We start from the raw sequence: 23,786 nt of genomic DNA on the forward strand, positions 1-23,786 counted from the left end.
ATGTGATTGCATCAGCCAAGCTTGAACCTTCGTGCGCATGCGTGAGTTTTTTCACACCTATTGGTTGCGTCATTCACCTGTGAGCAGGCTTTGTGTGAGCAGTGGTCAACCCCCCTCGTCGGATTTTTATTGCGAGTAAAATGTCTGAACGATTTGGAGCTTTGCTGCATCAAATTTTTCCAGAAACTGTGAGAGACAGCCAGGTGGACACCATTCGGAAAATTCAGATGGCTTTCAGGGTCGATTTTATGGGGATCACACAGATTAAGGAGTGTTACTTCCGGTTTAAAGACCGCCCACAGCGGCTGAGAGCGCGCCGCGCTCCGAGTGGCGATCGACAGGCTGAAACGACCAGATCATTTCCAAAGTGAAGGCTGTGTTGATCCGGGACATCGTCTGACTACCACAGAAATGGCAGAAGACGTGGACATCAGCACTTTTCGGCACATTCCACTGTTACAGGAGTTTTTGTCATGGAAAGAGGAGCGGAGGAATGCGCCACAGAGCTGCGAATGGTGCGGGACAAAAGCACCTCCGTGTTGGTCTCACAGGACGGCTTTTATATGGCTTTCAGATGGCTTTCGGTGGGTTTTTCAGTCATGTGACTATCCGAGAAATTGTGGATGAGCTGGACATGCCAGAACATGTCCTGTGAGGCTTCATCACGGTGTTGCTTTGCGCCATGCGGCTCCGTCCTCCTGTAACAGTGGAATGTGCCATTCATTTCCAAACTGAACGCCGAACGTTGATCCGGGACATCGTCTGACTACCAGAGAAATTGCAGAAGACGTGGACATCAGCACTTTTTCAGCACATTGAGACAGACGTGCGGAGGAATTCGCGCTTCGGGACAGAGCCACATGGCGCAAAACAACGCCGTAATGAAGCCTCACAGGACATGTTCTGGCATGTCCAGTTCATCCACAATTTCTCGGATAGTTACACGACTGAAAAGCCACCAAAAGCCGTCTGAAAGCCATCTGAAAGCCGTCCTGTGAGACCAACACGGAGGTGCTTTTGTCCCGCGCCATTCGCGGCTCTGTGGCGCATTCCTCCGCTCCTCTTTCCATGACAAAAACTCCTGTAACAGTGGAATGTGCCGAAAAAGTGCTGATGTCCACGTCTTCTGCCATTTCTGTGGTAGTCAGTGTTGTGTGGGCCGCTGAAGAGGAGGTACTGCTGGCCCGCCACCACCAGATGGCGCCCTGCTTGGAGTGCGGGCTCCAAGCACGAGAGGGCGTCGGACCTACTGGGAGTGACAGCTGTCACACATCATCAACACCAGCTGTCACTCATCAACCACATCCTCCATAAAAGCCGGACTGCAACTCCATCTCCCCGCCGAGAAATCAGCTACCACTCAGGTAACCTTCTCTGCGGTGATTTTCTGTGACTAAATATTGTTCTGTGTGCAGCCGTTTTCCTGTGGCTACAGTCTGAAGCTGGATTGGCGGATAGTGTGAGCGCGACGTCTTCGCCTCTCACTCCTTCCAGGGAAGTGACTGACAGGAGCTGCACGGGTGATTCTGTGTCTGGAGGTGGAGGTTTTCCTTCCTGGACGAATTAAGCACTGAAAGATTGCTGGGTGTGTATTCACACACCCACCATTAACTGTTTCTGTTTCTGCCAGCAGTACCGGGTCTGACTGCTGAAGACAGTGGCCACCTGGGGCGCAGGACTTGGCGGCTCCGGTGTTCTTCAGATCCGTTGGCGGTGGAAACTGTGTGGGATCCGGCTCTTCTCTGGCCAGATGTCTTCTATCTTCGAGCCTGCCCACACATCACCTTGTGTATGATTGACCATCCTCATCCTCTGTTATTGTCTGTATTTTGTTGTGCGATTCACAACATTCACAACAGGGGGCGTTCATTTACGCCCCCTGTTGTGGGTCCGTGTCACTACACTTTCACAACAGTCAGACCACGTCCCGGATCAACACAGCCTTCACTTTGGAAATGATCTGGTCGTTTCAGCCTGTCGATCGCCGCTCAGAGCGCGGCGCGCTCTCAGCCGCTGTGGGCGGTCTTTAAACCGGCTGTAACACTCCTTAATCTGTGTGATCCCCATAAAATCGTCCCTGAAAGCCATCTGAATTTTCCGAATGGTGTCCACCTGGCTGTCTCTCACAGTTTCTGGAAAAATTTGATGCAGCAAAGCTCCAAATCGTTCAGACATTTTACTCGCAATAAAAATCTGACAAGGGGGGTTGACCACTGCTCACACAAAGCCTGCTCACAGGCGAATGACGCAACCGACAGGTGTGAAAAAATTCACGCATGCGCACGAAGGTTCAAGCTTGGCTGATGCAATCACACGTGATTCAAATCCATATGGTTTTTGCAAAAAATAAAAAGGTCGGATAGTTTTCTAACAGACCTCGTATATTTCCTGGCATCCATATGTCTGCAGGAGACAATGGTGTATCGTCCAGTTTGCCTTTTGCGTTTCCAATTCAATTTCAATTTATTTCATTTATATTGTGCCAAGTCACAACAAAGTTGCCTCAAGGTACTTCACACAAGTAAAGTCTAACCTTACCAACCCCTAGAGCAAGGAAACAGGGGACAGTGGTAAGGAAAAACTTCCTTTGATGATTTGAGGAAGAAACCTCAAGCAGACCAGACACAAAGGGCTGACTCTCTGCTTGGACCATGCTACCAACACAATTGACAATTCAAATAAACAGGAAATTTTTGTCTTTTGTTTTTATCTGAACCTGTGCAAATGACTTATCAGTCCAATGCGCGAGTGACAATCTCTGCTGCATTATACACAGCCAGTGTACTGTGTGTGAGCCTGATTTTGTCAGCTCTCACAAGCTAAGCAGAGTGGGTCCTCGTTAGTACTTAGATGGGAGACCTCTTTGGAAGACCAGGGGTTGTGCTGTTTCTCCATGTACCCCAATACAGGTTTGTAAAGGATCAGCTGTCACAACCCTGAACACTTTTGGATCTGGTGAACTTAAATGAGATCAACTGAAAAAATAGCTTTGTCTTGCCACAGGCATGTGTCTACTCCATAATGTTTGCAACATTGATGATAGATTAATGGCAGCTGTGCTCATCAGTCACTGAGACAGACATTTTCTGCACAGAATGCATTAAATCAGAGGAGTAAACTTACTCACTTTATTGCTACTGCTGTAGTATTTAATATTGGTTTGTACTTTGTGAACATTCCAGTAATGAGAAAAGACACTGTTGAAACAACTAAGGTAAATTTGGACTCTCCATTCTGGGCATTGTTCGTGTCTCTAACTTAGTTTTCTTGGGGGAAACAAAGTATTCCTTTGTGTATATGTGCTGATATTGAAAAGAGGTGGCTCCTGCTTAGGCCCTCAGGCACCGATGCTTATGTATGATCTCTTACTTGAACTTTAGTTCTGTGTTTATTCTGCTGCTAGTTAAATGTAATTTTGTTCAATATGCAATATTTAAATACACTTTACTTATTGCAGCTGCCATTCCATCTGTCGTTTTCCGTAAGAAATGTTGCTCGTAGGCGAGATATTAATATGGGCATATTTAACTTTGATGCATATTCACCCAGGACAGCTTTTATGATGCATATTAACAGGGGCTTGATAGAGTGAATGGATTTGCTCAAGCAAAAGCAAATTTGACTTACTTCTTTTTTTTTAGCCCAGATTCCTTGATTTGGCTTCCTAATGAGGATGAAATTGTTTCAAAACTGATTGCAAGACTTTGCTTTCCTTGACTGTCAAATTTAATGAGCCTGTAGATGCATCTTTTTAATTTCTGACAATCAGGATATAACTTTATTCTGAAGACAGCGATTTGAACATATAATTAATGTTGCCATTGGCTCCAAAATGAGCTTATTTTGAGCTTTTGCTAAAATTTGTAGTTTGTGTTGACAAATCTCGACTACCCAGTGCCATATGGAACAGAACCATTATTTCCCCAAAAAACATCGCTCTTGTCTGCAATGCATGCAAATAGAAAACTGATTTCTTTTGTTACACAATCTCTGGAACTACATTTAAAATATAAAATCATATTGTTTGAGAATCCTGAAAAACATTTTGGTGCGTGGGTGAGTTTTGACTTGGAAGTATTATAAAAGAATCCCAGAGAAAGATGATGTTCATAAGAGACAGAGATAGTGTATCACACATCCGGCAAGTGCCTCCTCATTTTGAACAGGTATGACTGCATCGTCAGAAATAATAAACTTGATTCTGCATGTGGGTGGACTGCTGTGAAGGTTTTTTGACATTTTTGCAGCCTTCTTTAGAGGCATCTCAGAGCAGGTACGTGAGTTGTTGAGAGCACACAGAATAATGAGGACATTTCTATAGGATTTTTTTTTTTGTTTGTTTAAGTGTACGTGGAATTCACATTTGCTCTGCCAGTCTCAGGCAGAATGGATTCATGACGTTCTTCACAGTAAAACCAGAATCCATGACCATGTTCATGACAAAGTTCCTTGTTTTTTCTGTACACACATATGCAGTAACATTAAGCTTACACACACACTTGTATTTAGCACAAAATAGCAGAGTTGTGGTGCAGGAAGGTTTAATGCACGTTTACTGATATGCTATTATTCCTTTCCCTGGAAACAGCATAGGGTTTGTAAGGCAACAATGTAGATGAGGGAGTTAGTCTGTCCCAGTCAGCTTGTGTTGAGAATTAATGCTTTCATGTTATAACTCACCAAATTGGAAGACCACACAATAAATATGAAGTGACAAGTTAGTGGTTAATTTGATGCACCAGATCAACTGAAATGGTGTCTGTTTTGTCAATGTAATATTCTGTAGATGTGTCTGCCACCTGCTGGAAGGTTCTTGAATGCTCTATGGATGATGGAAAATTGTGTAGTTTATCAGCCACCTGTTGAACATTGGGCATGTTGCATGTCCTCTGGTGTGCTTTGCCCACTGATGCACAACTTCAGTTGCGTATCAGCTGGCAAGTTAAGATAGCAACTGCAAAGATGGACATGATTCCTGGTATGTAGATGAATAAAGGACAGAATATGCAACAGAATGGGAAAGAAAAAGGATAACTCAAGAATGGTTGAGACGTGCATCTGGGAATGATACCAAAGCTTTTCGTCTGTGCCACAAATTTGTGGTGACAGATTCAAAATGCTGTTCAGGAACATCTCAAAACCTGTTTTGGAACATTGTTCCAGAATGTGCATCCATGTCAAATGAGGAATTTCATATTTAAAGGCTACAGTAGGGCCTGTGTAGGCACACACCTGCTGAAAATAGCAACTCCGTAAGAAAATGTTGTTCTAAACACATCTGATGCAGACATGCCATCAGTATCCTTCATTTCCTCTGATTAAAGCCGACGTTTATTTTCTGACATACCATTATCTGAATGCTTTAATTTATTTGATTTTAATTTTCAGAGCTGCATTGTTGTCATTTTCATTAAAGCTGCAATTTTCTTTTGAGCAAATTATTGTGGGGCCTCCAGCAAAACACCTTGACATTTGATGTATACATTTTAACCACAAAGACTGAGCTTCAAAACCACAAAAAAACAAAACAAAAAACTGAATATTACTGCGACTGACATCATTTTTATTATTACTTCCTTTCCTCTTTCTTCTTCTTGCTGTCTGTTTCTGTAATTTTAAACTTTACTTTGCCTTTTGAAACATTCTATGCTGTGCTTTCTCTCTCTCTCAGCTTTGTGAGGAAGAAGAAAATGCCATTTTTTAATTCTTCAAATTCCTCTGCGCGATCTGTTTTTTTTTTTCTCATTTTATCCTATCTGTTTTGAAATTTTATTTATTTTTTCTTCTACTTCTCTTTTCTCTATTGTGTTCTCCTCTGCAGTGAAGCGATCAGTAGATTTTAAATCACGGGGCGTTAAATTATTCCCTGGCAAAGACTCCGGAAACAAGTTTTCAATATGTGAGTTTACATCTTAATGTCACTGTGGCTAATGAACTAACATGTGATGGCTTGGACCTGCTTTGTTTTTGCTTTGGCCTTGAATAATTTTGTCTCTTAAAAAGGCTATGTTGCTTTTGGCGAGTTTTGTCTGCATGTGCATATTGTGGACACACTTTTAAGTTTGCACACATACACACACACACAAACATAAATGTGGAAACACAATGCAGCTGACATGATGATTTGGACACTCAAACACACTGAAAGTGGCACAGCCTTTATAAGAGTGTAATTTTCATTTCTGCACGACTGCTGTGACTTTTTGTTGATGTTTTTGTCTGTGTGATTTTGACATGGTGTCTCACTTCTTGCATGTTTCCTCATGGTTCGCTCGGATAAGATTAGCTACAGCTTGTTTGTGCCTTTACTTTGGAAATGTTCTGGGAATGTGAAGCGGCTGTTGTGATATTGTTCACCACCCGCCTCCTCTTGCCTCCTCTTCTGTCTTTTCTCATCGTTCTCTGTTACACAGGAGGCTATGTTTCTGATGACCTTTTTTTTTTTTCTTTTATTTACCTATAATGACATGATCACATCCCTTTTCCATTACGTTTGGTGGAAAATTGTGAGCGACTAAAATGGCAAATTGCAGTGTTTTTTCCCACTAAGTCTGATTTCAAATTTTGATGCTTGAGTATGATGACTTGAGGCTGATTTGAGAAGAGTGTGATCCCAGTTATTTTCAGAAAACAGGAGTTCACAGTGTACTTCAACTACTCAAAGAAAAATATGCCAAATCAAACATTCCTAATAATAACAATAATAAATTAAATTGTAAATACAAAATAAATAAGTAAATAAATAAATATTAAATTATAATATTCTGAAAGATGTCCACACTCAGATTGCAGGATAAAGTGGTCAATTCCAGGGACCCATCTACACCATAATTCCTCATAAGGTCCAAATCTGTCAAAAATAAACACCACACATAATTAGATTGCAATTTCTTCAGTCAACATGTAAAATTACCTGAAGATGACCAGTAAGTTTTTATAAGCAAAAGTGTAACTATAAGTGTGCTTTTGAAAAAGCACAGTATCAGTCTAATTGCTCACAATAGAGGCACTTAGGTCATGCTAGCATTAGCCCATTAGCATGACATTGTGTGATGCCATTGCATTATGTGACACTAGTGGATTTTCATGCACACGTCGGCCTGTTAGCATTGAGTTATGTGATGCCCATTAGCATCCTGTTATCTGATGCTAGTGAGTTTTCGTCCAGTGGCTTCGCATTACGAAATATCATGACACCTTCACTGCACAAGTCTGTCCATGAGGAACAGTTTTTACGGCTTGTTCCGAGAATTGTTGTAATCTTTGTGGTTTTGTGTGAGAATCTGTAGTATGATGTCTTGCCTTTTTCTTCCCAGATGAATCACTGCACAAAAACTACCTGTATGAACCACTTTCCTTCTTTTCAGACTGGTTTTATTTATTTATTTATTTGGGGGGGGCACCTTCTGTGCCTGCCATTGCTCTCATCTTTACCAGAAACTGTTGCACACCTATTTTTTGACAAAAATTGTGGTGCGAAAATTACAGTGCATTTATGGAAATGTGAAGTCACTGGATACTAACGTCAGCCCAATAGCATCACGTTGTCTGACGCCATCATGATTTCAAATTATGTAAACCACTGAATCCCTCGTAAATCAATGCTTTAAAGTGCAGTCTTCATTTAGGTCCTCAGTCACCACAAGTATGTTTTTTTTTTTTTTTTTTTTAATAAATCCAGTTGCTCAAAATGGAGGCACTCAGCTCATGCTAACATTCGATGTAATGTCAGCATCATGACGTTGCAGTTAATGCCAAGGTAGTGCCAAGCCAGTTATACAAATATTTGAACACATACAAGGAAATAAGTGCTGTCGCACAATGACATTTACCAATTATGAAGTGCAACTGGATTAAAATATATAAATTTAGAAGTACCTTGGAACATGTTTCTGAGTATTTTTCCCCAATAATTCCTCGAAGGAAGGACTAATGGATTCAAGAGATTGTAGCCAATTATTTTGGCAGTGATTATTATAAAGAATATTTTATTCTTCATATTTCATAAATACTATGACCCTTGTCTTTTTTTGTTTGGGTTTTTTAAACATAGGTTCACTTAATGTTGATGAAAGAGGAAAAAGATTTTATCTGTGATTCGCAGATCACACATGGGCATAATGAAGTTAGTCAATCAGTGAGTGAGTTCATCCACAAAATTTCCACCAATGACGCATAGAAACAACTGCATGTTAAGCTTTAATATGTTGGATTCTGGTAGATGCATGTAAGGCCAGTTATTTTACTGTTGTTGGGCCATGTTGGCATCTCTAGCACAACGATTTGCCAGGTTTCTTTCATATAGTGTTTCATTAACAATGCTGGCACTGTGGGACATGTCTGATGATTCTGGCACATGCAAAGTCGACTTTCTGTTTGCATGTGATTTATGAAGTCTTGTTGCTGATAGCAGGGTCCTGGTGGCTACTATGGTCAGTGTTGCTTGTTCTGGATCTGCTCTCAAATTTAATTTTTTTTGTTTGTTTTTTTACCTGTGGCTCCTGTCCTATGCATCCTGAAAGTTTCTAGTTTTTTAATAATTTTGGTGACAATCAAATAAACAAAGTCAGCAGAGGTAAAAACAACAAAACTTACCTAAAGAGAACAGCCTTCGTCATCATTTCTCAAATCATCAAATTTCCTGCACAAATTTCGGAAAATGTGTAATTAAGCACAAATTTGTACAAAATGGACACCCAGACTGTCATTTGATATTCAGGATTATAAAAGCTGCTGCGTCAATTAAGTTTTTTCAAACAATGATGTCGTTTGAATGCTGAGAAAAAGTGCAATAAATCTTTTCCTGGTTTCGCTTTGTACTTTGCCACCACATTTTGAGTCATTGTGAGCAATGTCACATTTTGTTTTTCTCATTTCCCTTTATTTTGCAGCTGCATTCCCTGTTTTTGTGTCTCTGTCTGTTAAACACATTAATACAATATTTTAATGTATTGCAGTGAATGCGTTAATGTGCTTTTAACTGTATATTGCCATTCAAAAGATGTACATTTGATTAAAAAAATATGTAAACCCAAACATTTGCACACACACAAATCACAGAGCTACTTCATGCTCAAATGTGTGTTTTGTATTCACATAAAGCTTTTAATATGCATATGTACACACTGAAAATGTGCAGAAAAATAAATAAATAAATAGCATAGTATACAGTCAGGTCCATATAACTACAAACATTATAGTTCTGTATGGTAAATCTGTCTGGTGCAAGCAGCACTCTATCACCGTAGAGAGTTGGAGAATGCTGTTGGAAGCCACCAATGACGACTCGGTAGGAGGTACAGGCTTTTTTTGTGGCTGTGATTGTGTTTTGCACCAACAGTCACAGTGCCATGGTGAAGTGGAACAGAGAGAGATTTTCACCCATGAAAAGTTGTCATTATGTCTTGGTGGCTTCCCTCACTAGTCTCCGTTTTGAATGGTCAGTTTTTGAGAACTGTCCATTCCAGACAGATTTGCCACACTGTACCATACCGTTTGTATTCCTGAGTGAATGATATAAATGAAGTCCAAGACATACGGTGCATCCAGAAAGTATTCACAGCACTTCACTTTTTCCACATTTTATGTTACAGCCTTATTCCAAAATGGATTAAGTACATTTTTTTCCTTAAATTTTTTGTCCAAATTTATTAAAAATAAAAAAACTAAGAAATCAGATGTACATAAGTCTTCATACCCTTTGCTCAGTACTTTGTTGTTGCACCTTTGAGGGCAATTACAGCCTCAAGTCTTCTTGAATATGATGCCACAAGCTTGCACACTTATCTTTCAGCATTTTTGCCTATTCCTCTTTGCAGCACCTCTCAAACTCCATCAGATTGGCTGGGGAGCATCTGTGCACAGCCATTTTCAGATCTCTCCAGAGATATTCAGTCGGATTCAGGTGTGGTCTTTGGCTGAGCCACTCAAGGACATTCACAGAGTTGTCCTGAAGCCATTCGTTTGATATCTTGGCTGTGTGCTTAGGGTCATTGTCCTGCTGAAAGATGAACCTTCCCCAGGCCAGAGCGCTCTGGAGCAGGTTTTCATCCAGGATGTCTGTACATTGCTGCATTCTTCTTTCCCTCAATCCTGACTAGTCTCCCAGTTCCTGCCGCTGAAAGCTATCCCACAGCATGGTTCTGCCACCAGCATGCTTCACTGTAGGGATGGTGCCTGGTTTTCTCCAAACATGATGCCTGGCACGCACGCCAAATAGTTCAATCATTGTCTCATCAGACCAGAATTTTGTTTCTCACTGTCTGACAGTCCTTCAAATGCCTTTTGGCAAACTCCAGGTGGGCTACCATGTGCCTTTTACTCAGGAGTGGCTTCCATCTGGCCACTCTACCATATAGATGTGACTGATGGATTGCTGCAGAGATGGTTGTCCTTCTGGAAGGTTCTCCTTTCTCCACAGAGTGACCATTGGGTTCTTGGTCACTTCCCTGAATAAGGCCTTTCTACCACAATCGCTCAGTTTAGATGGACAGCCAGCTCTAGGAAGAGTCTTCATGGACCTGGACGTCTTACATTTATGGATGATGGAGGTCACTGTGCTCATTGGAGCCTTCATTGTAGCAGAAATGTTTCTGTTCCCTTCCCCCAGACTTGTGCCTTGAGACAGTCCTGTCTCGGAGGTCTAGAGACAATTCCTTTGACTTCATTCTTGGTTTGTGCTCTGACATGCACTGTCAGCTGTGGAATCCTATATGTAGACAGGTGTGTACCTTTCCAAATCATGTCCAATCAACTGAATTTACCCATTTACCAACGGTAGACTCCAATTAAGCTGTAGAAGCATCTCAAGGATGATCAGTGGAATCAGCATGCACCTGAGCTCAAGTTTGAGCTTCATGGCAAAGTGAATACTTATGTACATGTGATTTCTTTGTTTTTTAATAAATCTACAAAAATCTTATAAAAAACTTTTTTTCACATTGTCATTATGGTTTATTGTGTGTAGAAGTTTGAGGGGAAAAATGAATTTCATCCATTTTGAAATAAGGCTGCAACATAACCAAATGTGGAAAAAGTGCAGTGCTGTGAATACTTTCTGGATGCACAGTATCCAGGGACTTGAAAATGTTCATGTGTCATCCCCTGACTTGTAAAAAGAAAACACTGCAATAGTGATGATTTGTATTTACACTAGCCCTTAAAATTAGTTGGTCAAATTACTTGTTGCCTCTTAATATGGGGGCCGTCTATCCGACAACAAGCAAAATGACAAAAATAGCTTCACTGTCCAAATACTTACGCACCTGAATGCACATGTGCATTGAGGCACAGAACACAGTTGCTTGTCCATGCTGTTGTTAATCGGGATGCATGCTGGGTAATGATGCATTGTGATTACTTGTTTTCCCTTTGTTTGCTGTGTTTGTGTGTGTGAAAGTCGTAATTCTCACATCACAGATTCATCAGGTTTCCTGACAGGTTGTAGAGTTTAATTCTGCACAAATGAATTTGTATGTTAATTAGTTTAGTGCTGATTGGTTCAGATGTCACTTTGCTCAGCTACGAATGGTTTAACCCTTCATTGGAGCGAGCGTGTTTGTGCGTTCCTGCATGTATACATCTTTATGTTCCCATGCTCACTACTGTGTGTGCGTTAATGCACATGTGTGCATTAAGTGGCTGTAACCAGCCCCTCTGTTCGCGTGTTAATGGACCAGATGGTCAAATTAGCTGCTCCAACAAAGCAACAAACTCTCAACTGTAACACAAACACACACATAAGCACCAACCACCTTTATGAAGAGGCCCAAACAGCCAGCAAACCTGTGTGTGTCTGTGCGTGTTGGGGGGAAAGAGCGGAAAGACCCAAAATGTTGGCATCAGCATTTTAGTTTGATACTTTACTTTATGGTCAGGTGGTTATTTTTTTAAATCAATTTTTTGCTTCACAGCGAGTGTTTAAAAAAAAAAAAAAAGTGTTAGGCAATAAAGGACCGTTGGAAGTCAGATAAAAGAAATCAGGAATAGAAAATATAATCAGATTCAGGGTTGAATGTCAGAACAAGCATTTGAAGTGCAATACTGTGTAGTTTTGCGATTATTATTATTTACTTTAAAAGAAAAAGTCTGGGGCATCTTCAACAGCTCATTTGCATTTTCTTCCCATTTTTCTATTTAGGTGTTGTTATTACCAGCTTTATCTAAACTTGGCAAAAGAATGTCAACTTTACTGCAAATTGTAATGGGAAGCATCTCATTACAGCAGAAAACGTAGGTAAAAATCACTTTCAACTGAAGTATGAAGAAAGGAGACTTGTCCAGACCCCGAGGCTCATCAGGGTGGTGCCGCCCCCCAGATACTGTGCTGTGAAGCTGATGAGAGCTTAAAGAGTCGGACTCCCAATTTGTAGACTTGGACTGGATTCCCAGTCATGCTACCTGTCCCTGTCAGTCCACTTAGCTTTAAATGGGGAAGGGCTGTGTCTGGGGAAGTAGCCCTGCCAAGTCAGACTGGTTTCCCATGCATGGGGAGTCATAGACTCTCATCTGCCTCTTCTGCCTCATGCTACAGAATCTGGAGATAAGCACCACCACCAGTGGACCTCAGGACCTACGTACAGTAGAGTATTTAACGAAAAGGTAAAATCGTAATGAGTCTTAGCAAAAAGTGTAAATTGTTGTGTCACACCTAAGGATATTTGGAACAAACTCCTCAAAATAGTGTCTGAATACTGCCACATTTTGGCGATCATGTAGCGACATTCACTTATCTCAGCAGTGATGTTCGTGTCTCTGGGTCCTCGACCTTTGAGATCGAAAGACATCGAGCAAGAGCTTATGGAGTGATGAGAGCCCTTGACAAAGGTGTTTGGCAATATCCATAAATACACAAAAACGGCTACATTTCCTAAAACTGTGTATGTTGGATTCATTTACCCTCAAATTAAATCTGACAGTCTGCATTATGAGCCCCAACATACTGTGATAAACAACAAAAACAACAATCACAGGCAACATCCATATATAAAACGTACATAAATGCAACTTTAAAACAGTTCTCTAATTAGTGCTGTTCTGCAGCAAACAGGCATTAGGAAATGGTGAATAAGAGAAAACATAAAAATCATTAGAATAACCCAGTTTCACTCTCATGAGAGTGACATCTAAGATCTCACATTCATTAAAGAACACAAGAACTCGTGTTGGACTTAAACTGAGTGGGGAATAATTTGACGAGGGACTTGTTAAAATATCATTACTGATAATTATGCTATGTGTAGACCTACAAGACACTCAACAGACAAAAGTAATAAAGAGCTTTTTTGGCCCTACATGCCTTTTATATGGCCTACATGCCTTAGGAAAGGCTGCATAAGAGAAAAACATAAAAAATCATTAGAATGACCCAATTTCACTCTCATGGGAGTGAAATGTAAGATCCCACATTCATTAAACAACACAAAAACGCATGTTGGACTTAAAGTGGGTGGGAATAGTCCAACGAGGGACTTACTGATAATTATGTTACGTGCAGACCTACTGCACACTCGACAGGAAAAAGTAACAAACAGTGTTTATGTGCCCTACATTTTCATCTTTTAGAATGGAACTGTTTGGATTTTGAGAAGTTTTACATATTTTACATATGTAAACAACATAAAGAAATATGACATGCACTGTTCCATGCTAACCCAGCAGCACTACCCTTTAATTCTAAACACTTTTATAATGTGTGGAAAAAGAAGGTCATTAGCCTAAGTCACTCGAATTGAGTTGTTATACTTCAGTATATTTTGAAGGAATTCCATTTAGAAATAAAATTAAAGGTGTATTGCTTTGGAAAACTGAGATGGATATTGGAATTAAAAGATTAAGAAGTGAGAGTACCCATGTGCATGAAGAGAGTACAGGCTATGGCAATCTGACATTTGACCTTGACTGTCACCCAAATCATTGACCCCTGGCTGCCCTTGACAGTGAAACTCTAGAATCCACCTAACTGTGTGCCACATTTGGTCCAAATTGGGTTGAAAATTAAATTCCTTGAGCTTTAACTTTCACAAAATGAATTTCTTTGAGGGCAGTTTCAGGGTCCACCTACATACCAACTATGCAGAAATCAACAAAAGGACCTGGGAGGAAAACACCAATAAACAGGCAAGCTGATATGACCTTTGCCCCAATGTTTGACCCTTGGTAAGTTTCACCTTGCTCGGCAATTCCAGAACCGACCCCCATATGTGTGCAGAGTTTGGTGGCACACATACTAGAATCATCTTACAGGTTTTGCAGAGTTTTTGTTTGTCTGTGTGATTTACCTGTCTGTCTACCTGTCTTTCTCTCTCTCTGTTTAGTAAATGAAGGCGGTGTGAGACAGGCATCTAACTCCTGTCCTGACCCAGGAGAACCTGAGAATGGAAGACGTCATGGCAATGATTTCAGGTTTAAAGCCCACATCCAGTGGTGGGCACAGCTAACTGAATAGTTAGCGTTGATAACCATTAAACCGCTAACTGAAAAGTTAAATTTTATAAAACTAACCGATAAACCGCTAAAAAATTTAGCTGAAGTCACCGCTAACTTTTAGTATTGAGTCAGTCGTGGCCACAACAGATTACAGTCAGCTACTGATAAGTCAGTTTTCAGTTTCCAGTCCCACTTTCCTCGAATAAAGTGGGACCAGAGTCATTTCCGTGATTAAAAAAACGACCATTTATTTTTTTCACACCATGCTCAGACTCTGACCTGCAGGCTGGATGTGCACTTGTTAAATCAGACACAAAAGGCTGTGATTTGACACTTTTCTTCTTTCACTTATAGTTTTTTCAGTGCGCATGCTGATTACAAATGGATCAGAAAAGTGCACATTTACAGCACAAAGTCAGAAAAAGAGGAAATTGTACAGTTTACCTTTGATTTGGAGGTGATGATTGCAGAAAGAAAAACTTTGTTGAGGGTCAAATTAGTCCATAATAAAGCATAATCCAGTGACGGAGACCTTTAAAAATGTCACGCACATCATTGCATGACACGCTGCATAAATCAGGCTTTAAATTAATTAATCATCATAAATTGTAAATTTATGTAAATTTGATAGCTTAACTATTTTTATATTTATTTTGATGGCACCTGTACCTGGATGTGTTGCTGTATGTGGTTAAATGATTTTAAAAAAATGTTGAAAATATCATTCTTTAGTTCAGCGCAGTTGGAACCAAAATGACGCCATGTTATGAGTTGATGCCACTCTCTCAATTAAGGCACTCTACATAATAGAGGAGGAGTTTAAGAACACTTCAATTACCATAATGCAGGGTGGGCTGATGTATACATTACCCACAAGGCTAATCTCTTAAGGTGACAGGCTAAGCCTGTAACAATATTATATATTTATAAACCATTAACTGAGCTATGGCTCACCTATATTGCGTTCACAAACACAAAACAAATGCACAAAAATAAATAAATAAAAAATACTGACTTTTGAGCTGCTTACATACCATTTTTGTCCACAGTGTAACTTATTTCAGCTCTATGTCGCAACAACAGCAGTGTCTCGCTTAGCAGTGCTTGTATGCTTTGACCTGTGAACCGGAAGTGTTAACTAGCACTCTGGATTCATAAATAGAAACTAACATGTATGATTTTAGCATTTACAAATGTTTGTGACCATTAAATTTACACACTTTACCAGCAAAAAAAAATGTTAGTGGGCTGAAAGTTGGCAGAATTAAATGGAGCGGAAGCTAATTGATCCACTAATGACAATGTTAGCTTTGGTAAATAGCGGTTAGCGGATTAGCGGAACTGTGCTCACCACTGTCCACATCATGCAGTACAACATGCACGTTTAACACCTTTTGTGCATATCCACGTGGATTAACGTCTTCTTTGTCCTTCTTTGTGACTGTGTGCATGTGCAGCATTGGCAGTGTGGTTCATTTCAGTTGTGGGGAAGACTACGTTCTTCAGGGGAGTAAAACCATCAGCTGCCAAAGAGTGGCTGAAGTCTTTGCAGCCTGGAGTGACCACAGACCCGTGTGTAAAGGTAAGACATGTCAGAACGCGCCCATCTGCAGAGGCCTCCAAAATACCACCAGCAGACAAACGCATGCAGACTCTACTCGCAGGGGATTCACAAATAAACACTACTGGTAACACAAAAAAGATGCATGTGTACACTGTGACAAAATGTCACCGGTGCGTTTTCTGTGCTCTGCCTTTGTGTTGCCTGAAATTGAGTTTATTGTGTGGAGGTGGGGAAAAAACACGCTTGTGCTGATTCCAGCCTCTACCCATAAAATTATGAAACAAAACGCTTCATAATCCAGTGTTTGTAGAGCCACCACAACAAGCTGTGTTAATTGCTTTCATCAGAGGAGCTGTGATTATTGGGGACATAAAGCTGTACGACCCGACTAATTCACTCAGCTGACCTCACTAAATAAAACTAAATAATAATAATTGTGTGCTGTACTCCTGCCTGCTCATGCTTCTGCGAACATTGCATCAGGAGGTGTGTAGTCTTTTTTGGCAACAAATGAGTTGTCAGGTTTTTGCAAGCTGTAATGGAATATTCACCCAGACCACTCATGCTAGAAGCTTGATTTTATCAGATGGCCTGAGTTTTTATTGATATAATTCACTCATTTTTTTCCTGAAAAACAACATCAACCTTTGATCTGACATTGTACCCCAGTCCTCTGCTGCTCTGAGGCTGTGGAACACGGACACCCTCCCTCACCACCTGAGGGCCACACACAATAGATGTTTTTAAACAAAACTTCAAAACTTATCTTTTTAAAAAAGCATTTTGCTAAATATATTTTATAGGTTTTCCTTGATCTTTCATTCATTCATTCATTCATTCATTCATCTTCAACTGCTTCTCCCGGTTTGGGTCGCGGGAGCAACAGCTCCAGCAGGGGACCCCAGACTTCTCTTTCCCATGCCACATTCACCACCTCTGACTGGGGGATCCCGAGGCGTTCCCAGGCCAGTGTGGAGATATAATCTGTCCACCTAGTCCTGGGTCTTCCCCGGGGTCTCCTCCCAGATGGATGTGCCTGGAACACCTCCCTAGGGAGGCGCCCAGGGACATCCTTACCAGATGCCTGAACCACCTCAGCTGGCTCCTTTCAACGCGGAGGAGCAGCGACTCTACTCCAAGCTCCCCATGGATGACCAAACCTCTCACCCTATCACTAAGGGAGACACCAGCCACCCTCCTGAGGAAGCCCATTTCGGCCACTTGTACCCACGATCTAGTTCTTTCGGTCATGACCCAACCCTCATGACCATACGTGAGAGTAGGAATGAAAAAATTTCAATGCTAAATTGTGGAACAAACTGTAGAACGCCCTCCCTCACCACCTGAGGGCCACACACACAATAGATGTTTTTAAACAAAACTTCAAAACTTATCTTTTTAAAAAAGCATTTTGCTAAATATATTTTATAGGTTTTACTATAAAAGAGCTTCACCTTTTGGGTCACCTCCCTTTTCGTCACAACAGTACGGTAGAGCGAATGCAATACCGCCCCTCTGCGCTGATTCCCTGGACAATCTCACGCTCCATTGTCCCCTCACTCATGAACAAGACTCTGAGGTACTTGAATTCCTTCACTTGGGACAAGGCTGTATTCCCTACCCAGAACAGGCAATCCATCGGTTTACTTCTGAGAACCATGGCCTCAGATTTAGAGGTGCTGATCCTCATTCCAGGCCCTTCACACTTGGCTGCGAACCGATCCAGTGAGTGTTGGAGGTCACCGGCCGATGAAGCCAACAGGACCACATCATCTGCAAAAAGCAGTGATGAGACCCTGAGCCCATCAAACCCAAAACCCTCCTCCCCCTGACTACACCTCGATATCCTGTCCATGAATATCACAAACAGGATTGGTGACAAGGCGCAGCCCTGGCGGAACCTCCACCGGGAACAAGTCTGATTTACTGAGGAGCACCCGAACACAGCTCAACACAGACTCCCTCACTCCATACTCCCACAGCACCTCCCAGAGTATCTCCCGGGGTACCCGATCATATGCCTTCTCCAAGTCCACAAAACGCATGTAGACTGGGTGGGCATACTCCCAGGCACCCTTCAGGATCCTTGTGAGAGTAAAGAGCTGGTCGGTTGTTCCACGACCAGGACGGAACCTGCATTGTTCCTCTTCAATCAGAGGTTCGACTATCGGCCGAACCCTCCTTTCCACCACCCTGGAGTAGACTTTACCAGGGAGGCTGAGTAGTGTAATGCCCCTGTAGTTGGCACACACTCTCTGGTCCCCCTTTTTAAATATGGGGACCACCACCCCACTTTGCCACTCCTTAGGCACTGTCCCAGAGCTCAATGCAGTGCCGAAGAGACATCTCATCCAAGACAATCCCTCCACACCCAGAGCTTTCAGCATTTCTGGACGGATCTCATCAACCCCCAGGGCCTTGCCACTGCGGAGTTGTTTGACTACCTCAGTGGCTTCCACCAGGGAAATTGATGAAAATCCTCCATCAGCTTTCAGTTCTGCCCCTACTATAGAGGGCGCTCTGGTCTGATGCAGGAGTTCCTCAAAGTGTTCCTTCCAGCGCCGGATTACATCCTCAGTTGAGGTCAATAGAGTCCCATCCTTACTGTAGACAGCTTGGATGGTTCCCCGTTTTCCCCTCCTGAGGTGCCTCACGGTCCGCCAGAATTACCTTGGTGCCGACCGAAAGTCCTTCTCCATGGTTGCTCCGAACTCCTCCTACACCCGCTGCTTTGCCTCCCCCACAGCAGAGGCTGCTGCCCTTCAGGCCTGTCGGTACCTTGCACCTGCCTCTGGAGTCTTCTGAGATATCATATCCTGGAAGGACTCCTTCTTCAGTTGTATGGCTTCCCTGTTCACCGGTGTCCACCACGGTGTTTGAGGGTTGCCGCCCCTTGAGGCACCTAAGACCTTCAAGCCACAGCTCCCTGCTGCAGCTTCAGCAATGGAAGCTTTGAACATTGCCCATTCTGGTTCAATGCCCCCAACCTCCACAGGGATGCTGGAGAAGCTCTGCCGGAGGTGTGAGTTGAAGATCTGTCGGACAGTGGGCTCCTCCAGATGTTCCCAGTTCACCCCCACTATCCATTTGGGCTTACTAGGTCTGTCCAAAGTCCTCCCCCACCATCTGATCCAACTCACTACCAGATGTTGATCAGTTGACAGCTCTGCCCCTCTCTTCACCTGAGTGTCCAGAACATGCAGCCTCAAATCAGATGATACAATCACAAAATCGATCATCAATCTTCAGCCTAGGGTGCTCTGGTACCGTGTACACTTATGAGCATCCTTATGTTTGAACATGGTGTTTGTTATGGACAGTCCGTGACTAGCACAGAAGTCGAATAACATACTACCATTCGGGTTTATATCAAGGAGGCCGTTCCTCCCAATCACACCTCTCCAGGTGTATCTGTCATTGCCCACGTGTGCGTTGAAGTCCTCCAGCAGAACAATGGAGTCCCCACCGGAGTCCCATACGCACAAACAATAATTAGAGCCGACAGCACAAGTCTATTCCTATTACTGCCAGGGTCTTCAAATTCACAAGGAGTATTCTTGTGACACAGACCTTGGTCAAGTTCAAAGATGACTAACCTTGACCTATTTTAAGAGGTCAAAAGATCACATTCTGTTTCCTATTTTTATGTTCATACAGCCAAGTGTATTTTAGCATTGCATTATATTTTCTGTTCTGTAGTACTTTGAGATTCCTGAAATGTAAAGTGCAATACAAATAAAATGTATTATTATTATTATTATTATTATTATTATTATTAAAGCTACAGTATGTAGGATTTAGTATCATCTAGTGGTGAAGTTGTAAATTGCATTATACAGAAACTGGTCACAATTTTGTTTCCCTTCATTTTTTAATGTTTGTCTTCCTTTGTCATCTTTGATCCTCTGTTTCACCAAACTGAGGGATCTCGAACTTGTTAGCGTGCACTAACAACCAAAAGACAAGGTATATGGGAGCAACCCTTGATTGTTCTTCTTTTTCTTGAGTCTTCCCACCATGATGCTAAAATGGAATGACTGGGATAAGTATGTTTCCTTTGAGGGGTGCCTGCTCTCATTTATAGGGATCTCGCTAGCCTGAGCCAGATTGCATATGGTCCATTTATGCACAGGGTGGAAAACCTTGTCGGCTTGTGAATCACCATGATGGCAAATATAATAATATGTTTAGAAACTCTAGTACATCTACTGGCAAAAAATATGATATATTGTCCATTTTTCCTATTTAATCCCTGATGCCCTTTGGTGCCGGTGCTTATCTCTGGATTCCGCTGCATCAAGCAGATGAGAGTCTGCGACTCCCACTAGATAGGTCACCAGTCCAATGCAGGTTACTTCCCTGCTGAAGCCGGTACCCATTTATGTCGATTAAGTGTCTTGTCCAAGGACACAGACAGATAGCATGAGCAAGATTCAATCCCAGTTCTACATATTGGCAGGCCAGCTTTTTATCCACTCAGCTACCTGCTCTATATTGTCCTTTTTTGATCAGCGATAAAGGCTGTGTGGCTTGTGCAGCACTCTTGAGTTCCATTACTTTCAATGGCCTCATATGCTGCACACTGTAGCCTTCTCTATTAAAAGTGGACTAACTACACGTGCTGCCTCCCAGCAGAAAAAAAAAAACTATTTTCAGCATTGAGAGTATTTAATAAGTTAGGCTGAATTCTTGCTTGTTTGGTGAAGAAAGTTAAACGTCTCCATGTGTAACAGGTGGATCACAGTTGTGTGCTTTTCTGCACTGACTGGTGAACATTCCTGTCAACGATGTACTTTACTGTGAAATAATTATCACATGATTTAAGAAATAAGCTTCATGAAAAATGCCAAAAACTTTGTTTCTCTATTTTGAATCATAGCTGAAGAACAGCTTACATGGCAACAGATAAGAAATCTGATACCAACGTCCAATTAATTTTACACATGCTGCCCTTCGTCCACAGTGCAGATACCTGGAAAAACCAACCCAGTCTCACAGCATGTCGTGATTCAGCAGCACCAAATACGAGGTCTGTTAGAAAACTATCCGACCTTTTTTTATTTTTTGCAAAAACCATATGGATTTGAATCACGTGTGATTGCATCAGCCAAGCTTGAACCTTCATGCGCATGCGTGAGTTTTTTCACGCCTGTCGGTTGCATCATTCGCCAGGCTTTGTGTGAGCAGTGGTCCACCCCTTCTTCGGATTTTTATTGCCAGTAAAATGTCTGAACGATTTGGAGTTTTGCTGCATCAAATTTTTCCAGAAACTGTAAGAGACAGCCAGGTGGACACCATTCGGAAAATTCAGATGGCTTTCAGGGATGATTTTATGGGGATCACACAGATTAAGGAGTGTTACAGCCAGTTTAAAGACCGCCCACAGCGGCTGAGAGCGCGCCGCGCTCCAAGCGGCGATCAACAGGCTGAAACGACCAGATAATTTCCAAAGTGAAGGCTGTGTTGATCCGGGACATCGTCTGACTACCACAGAAATGGCAGAAGATGTGGACATCAGCACTTTTTCAGCAGATTCCACTGTTACAGGAGTTTTTGTCATGGAAAGAGGAGCGGAGGAATGCGCCACAGAGCCACGAATGGGGACAAAAGCACCTCCGTGTTGGTCTCACAGGACGGCTTTCAGATGGCTTTCGGTGGCTTTTCAGTCATGTGACTATCCGAGAAATTGTGGATGAGCTGGACATGCCAGAACATGTACTGTGAGGCTTCATCACGGCGTTGCTTTGCGCCATGCAGCTCCGTCCCGATGCGCAAATTCCTCCGCACATCTGTCTCAATGTGCCGAAAAAGTGCTGATGTCCACGTCTTCTGCAATTTCTCTGGTAGTCAGACGATGTCCCGGATCAACACAGCCTTCACTTTGGAAATTATCTGGTCGTTTCAGCCTGTCGATCGCCACTCGGAGCGCAGCGCGCTCTCAGCCGCTGTGGGCAGTCTTTAATCTGGCTGTAACACTCCTTAATCTGTGCGATCCCCATAAAATCATCCCTGAAAGCCATCTGAATTTTCCGAATGGTGTCCACCTGGCTGTCTCTCACAGTTTCTGGAAAAATTTGATGCAGCAAAGCTCCAAATCGTTCAGACATTTTGCTCACAATAAAAATCTGACGAGGGGGGTGGACCACTGCTCACACAAAGCCTGCTCACAGGCGAATGACGCAACCGACAGGCGTGAAAAAACTCACGCATGCGCACGAAGGTAAAAAGCTTGGCTGATGCAATCACACGTGATTTAAATCCATATAGTTTTTGCAAAAAATAAGTGTCGGATAGTTTTCTAACAGACCTCGTATACATTAATTCATTAGTTTGTGATATTGTCATGAAAAGTGCAAAATGTTCATAGTGGGAGCACAAATTTATTCTAATACATTCCGTGACAGCTGTACATGATTAAAAGTGAAGCGTGGGGGGGGCGGGGGGGTCTGGGACAGGCTATGGTTAGGGTTAGGGGAAAGAGTAGGGTTAGATTATGGTTAAGATTAGGGTTGGGGATAGGGTGAGTAATAGTGAGTTAAAAAAAAAATCACAAAAATTTTAATCATTTTGTGACGGGAGCACGAAAAAACATGATACTCTGGTGGGAAAAACACATACACGTCTTATAGTGTCATGATCACTATCAATGTGACCCTTTCTTCTGTGAGCATAGTGCTCTGTGCTCTTTCAATGGCAAAATGCATCATAATTATTCAAGGCCCTGTCACACCTTGATGATTTAGTCAGCGTGCCAGCTGTATTAAAAAACGCTGGCATAAGATCAAGAAGTTAAGGGTAAGGTTTTTTTTTATAAGTTAAGAGCAAGCTGACACACGTTGAAGCATGGTGAAACATGCTGAAGCTCGCTGATGTACGTCCTAATACACTGAGCTCATCAAAAACGATTGGGCATGCTGAAAATCTTCAATGCATGTCATACGCCCCACACATGCAGGACATAAGTTGTAGGTTAGTTATGTGATTGTTGCCACCTGTTGTAATTTACTCATAAGTCTAAATCCTTCCATTGATACTGGCCACTGATTGGCTGAAAGCCGCGGTCCATATGCAGAATGACTGTTTCATTCACACAGAAGAATTTAAAGTCTGACCTGTTCATTTCAGTCCAATTCACCATTACAGATGGACATGGATCCACATAAAGCTCCTGATTTTTGAAAATGATCTTAGAAAATACTTTAATTCCTGGCTGGAAATGTAGCATTTTAAAGCAAGTCCCTCTGTGGTTTTTCCTGCTCCAGGGGAGTTTTTCATGCTGGTGCTGTGCTCTGAACACACAGAAGTGCTGTAATGATTTAAACTTTTAAAGTGCGGTCGCTGTGGTGTGATCATCACATGACCTGATTGATCGATCAGAGTGATCACGCCTGATTAATGTGCTGTTCAAACATTTAAAGTGCCGTGGCTGTCGGTGATCACCACGCAGACAGATCACACAGCACTTCATTCAGATCACACCTGATCGCGGTAGACTGACACTTTAAAAGTTTAAATCATCAGAGCATTTCATTATTCAGGTCTGTGATGACCTGATCAGTGGATGATCAGACCTGTTCAGGTCCGCTGATTGGGAAACAGCTGGTGCTTGCAACATTTAAAGAGACAGCACTCCATTCACGGCAACATTACCCACAGCCAGTCCACTCATCAGCATTCTGTACACAATGAAAATGGTCCACCAACATAAAAAATGAAAATAAAAAATAAAATAATGTTAAATTACTCTGTTTCTGACGCGCACCACATGGTGCAGTACTGGCCAGAACCACTGGGT

At 42.1% G+C, this 23,786-nt stretch overlaps 1 protein-coding gene across 1 annotated transcript in view; it reads left to right on the plus strand.

Annotated features, from left to right (window-relative positions):
• Positions 1-23,786, plus strand: part of LOC117502203 (CUB and sushi domain-containing protein 3-like) — a 1,088,443-nt gene that overhangs the window by 746,271 nt on the left and 318,386 nt on the right. The window contains 3 exon segments of the mRNA XM_034161241.1: positions 5,822-5,899; positions 14,316-14,403; positions 15,885-16,009. Of these exon segments, the coding sequence (XP_034017132.1) occupies positions 5,822-5,899; positions 14,316-14,403; positions 15,885-16,009 (291 nt within the window).

This window comes from Thalassophryne amazonica, chromosome 20 (assembly GCF_902500255.1).
Source record: "Thalassophryne amazonica chromosome 20, fThaAma1.1, whole genome shotgun sequence".
Taxonomy (NCBI): domain Eukaryota; kingdom Metazoa; phylum Chordata; class Actinopteri; order Batrachoidiformes; family Batrachoididae; genus Thalassophryne; species Thalassophryne amazonica.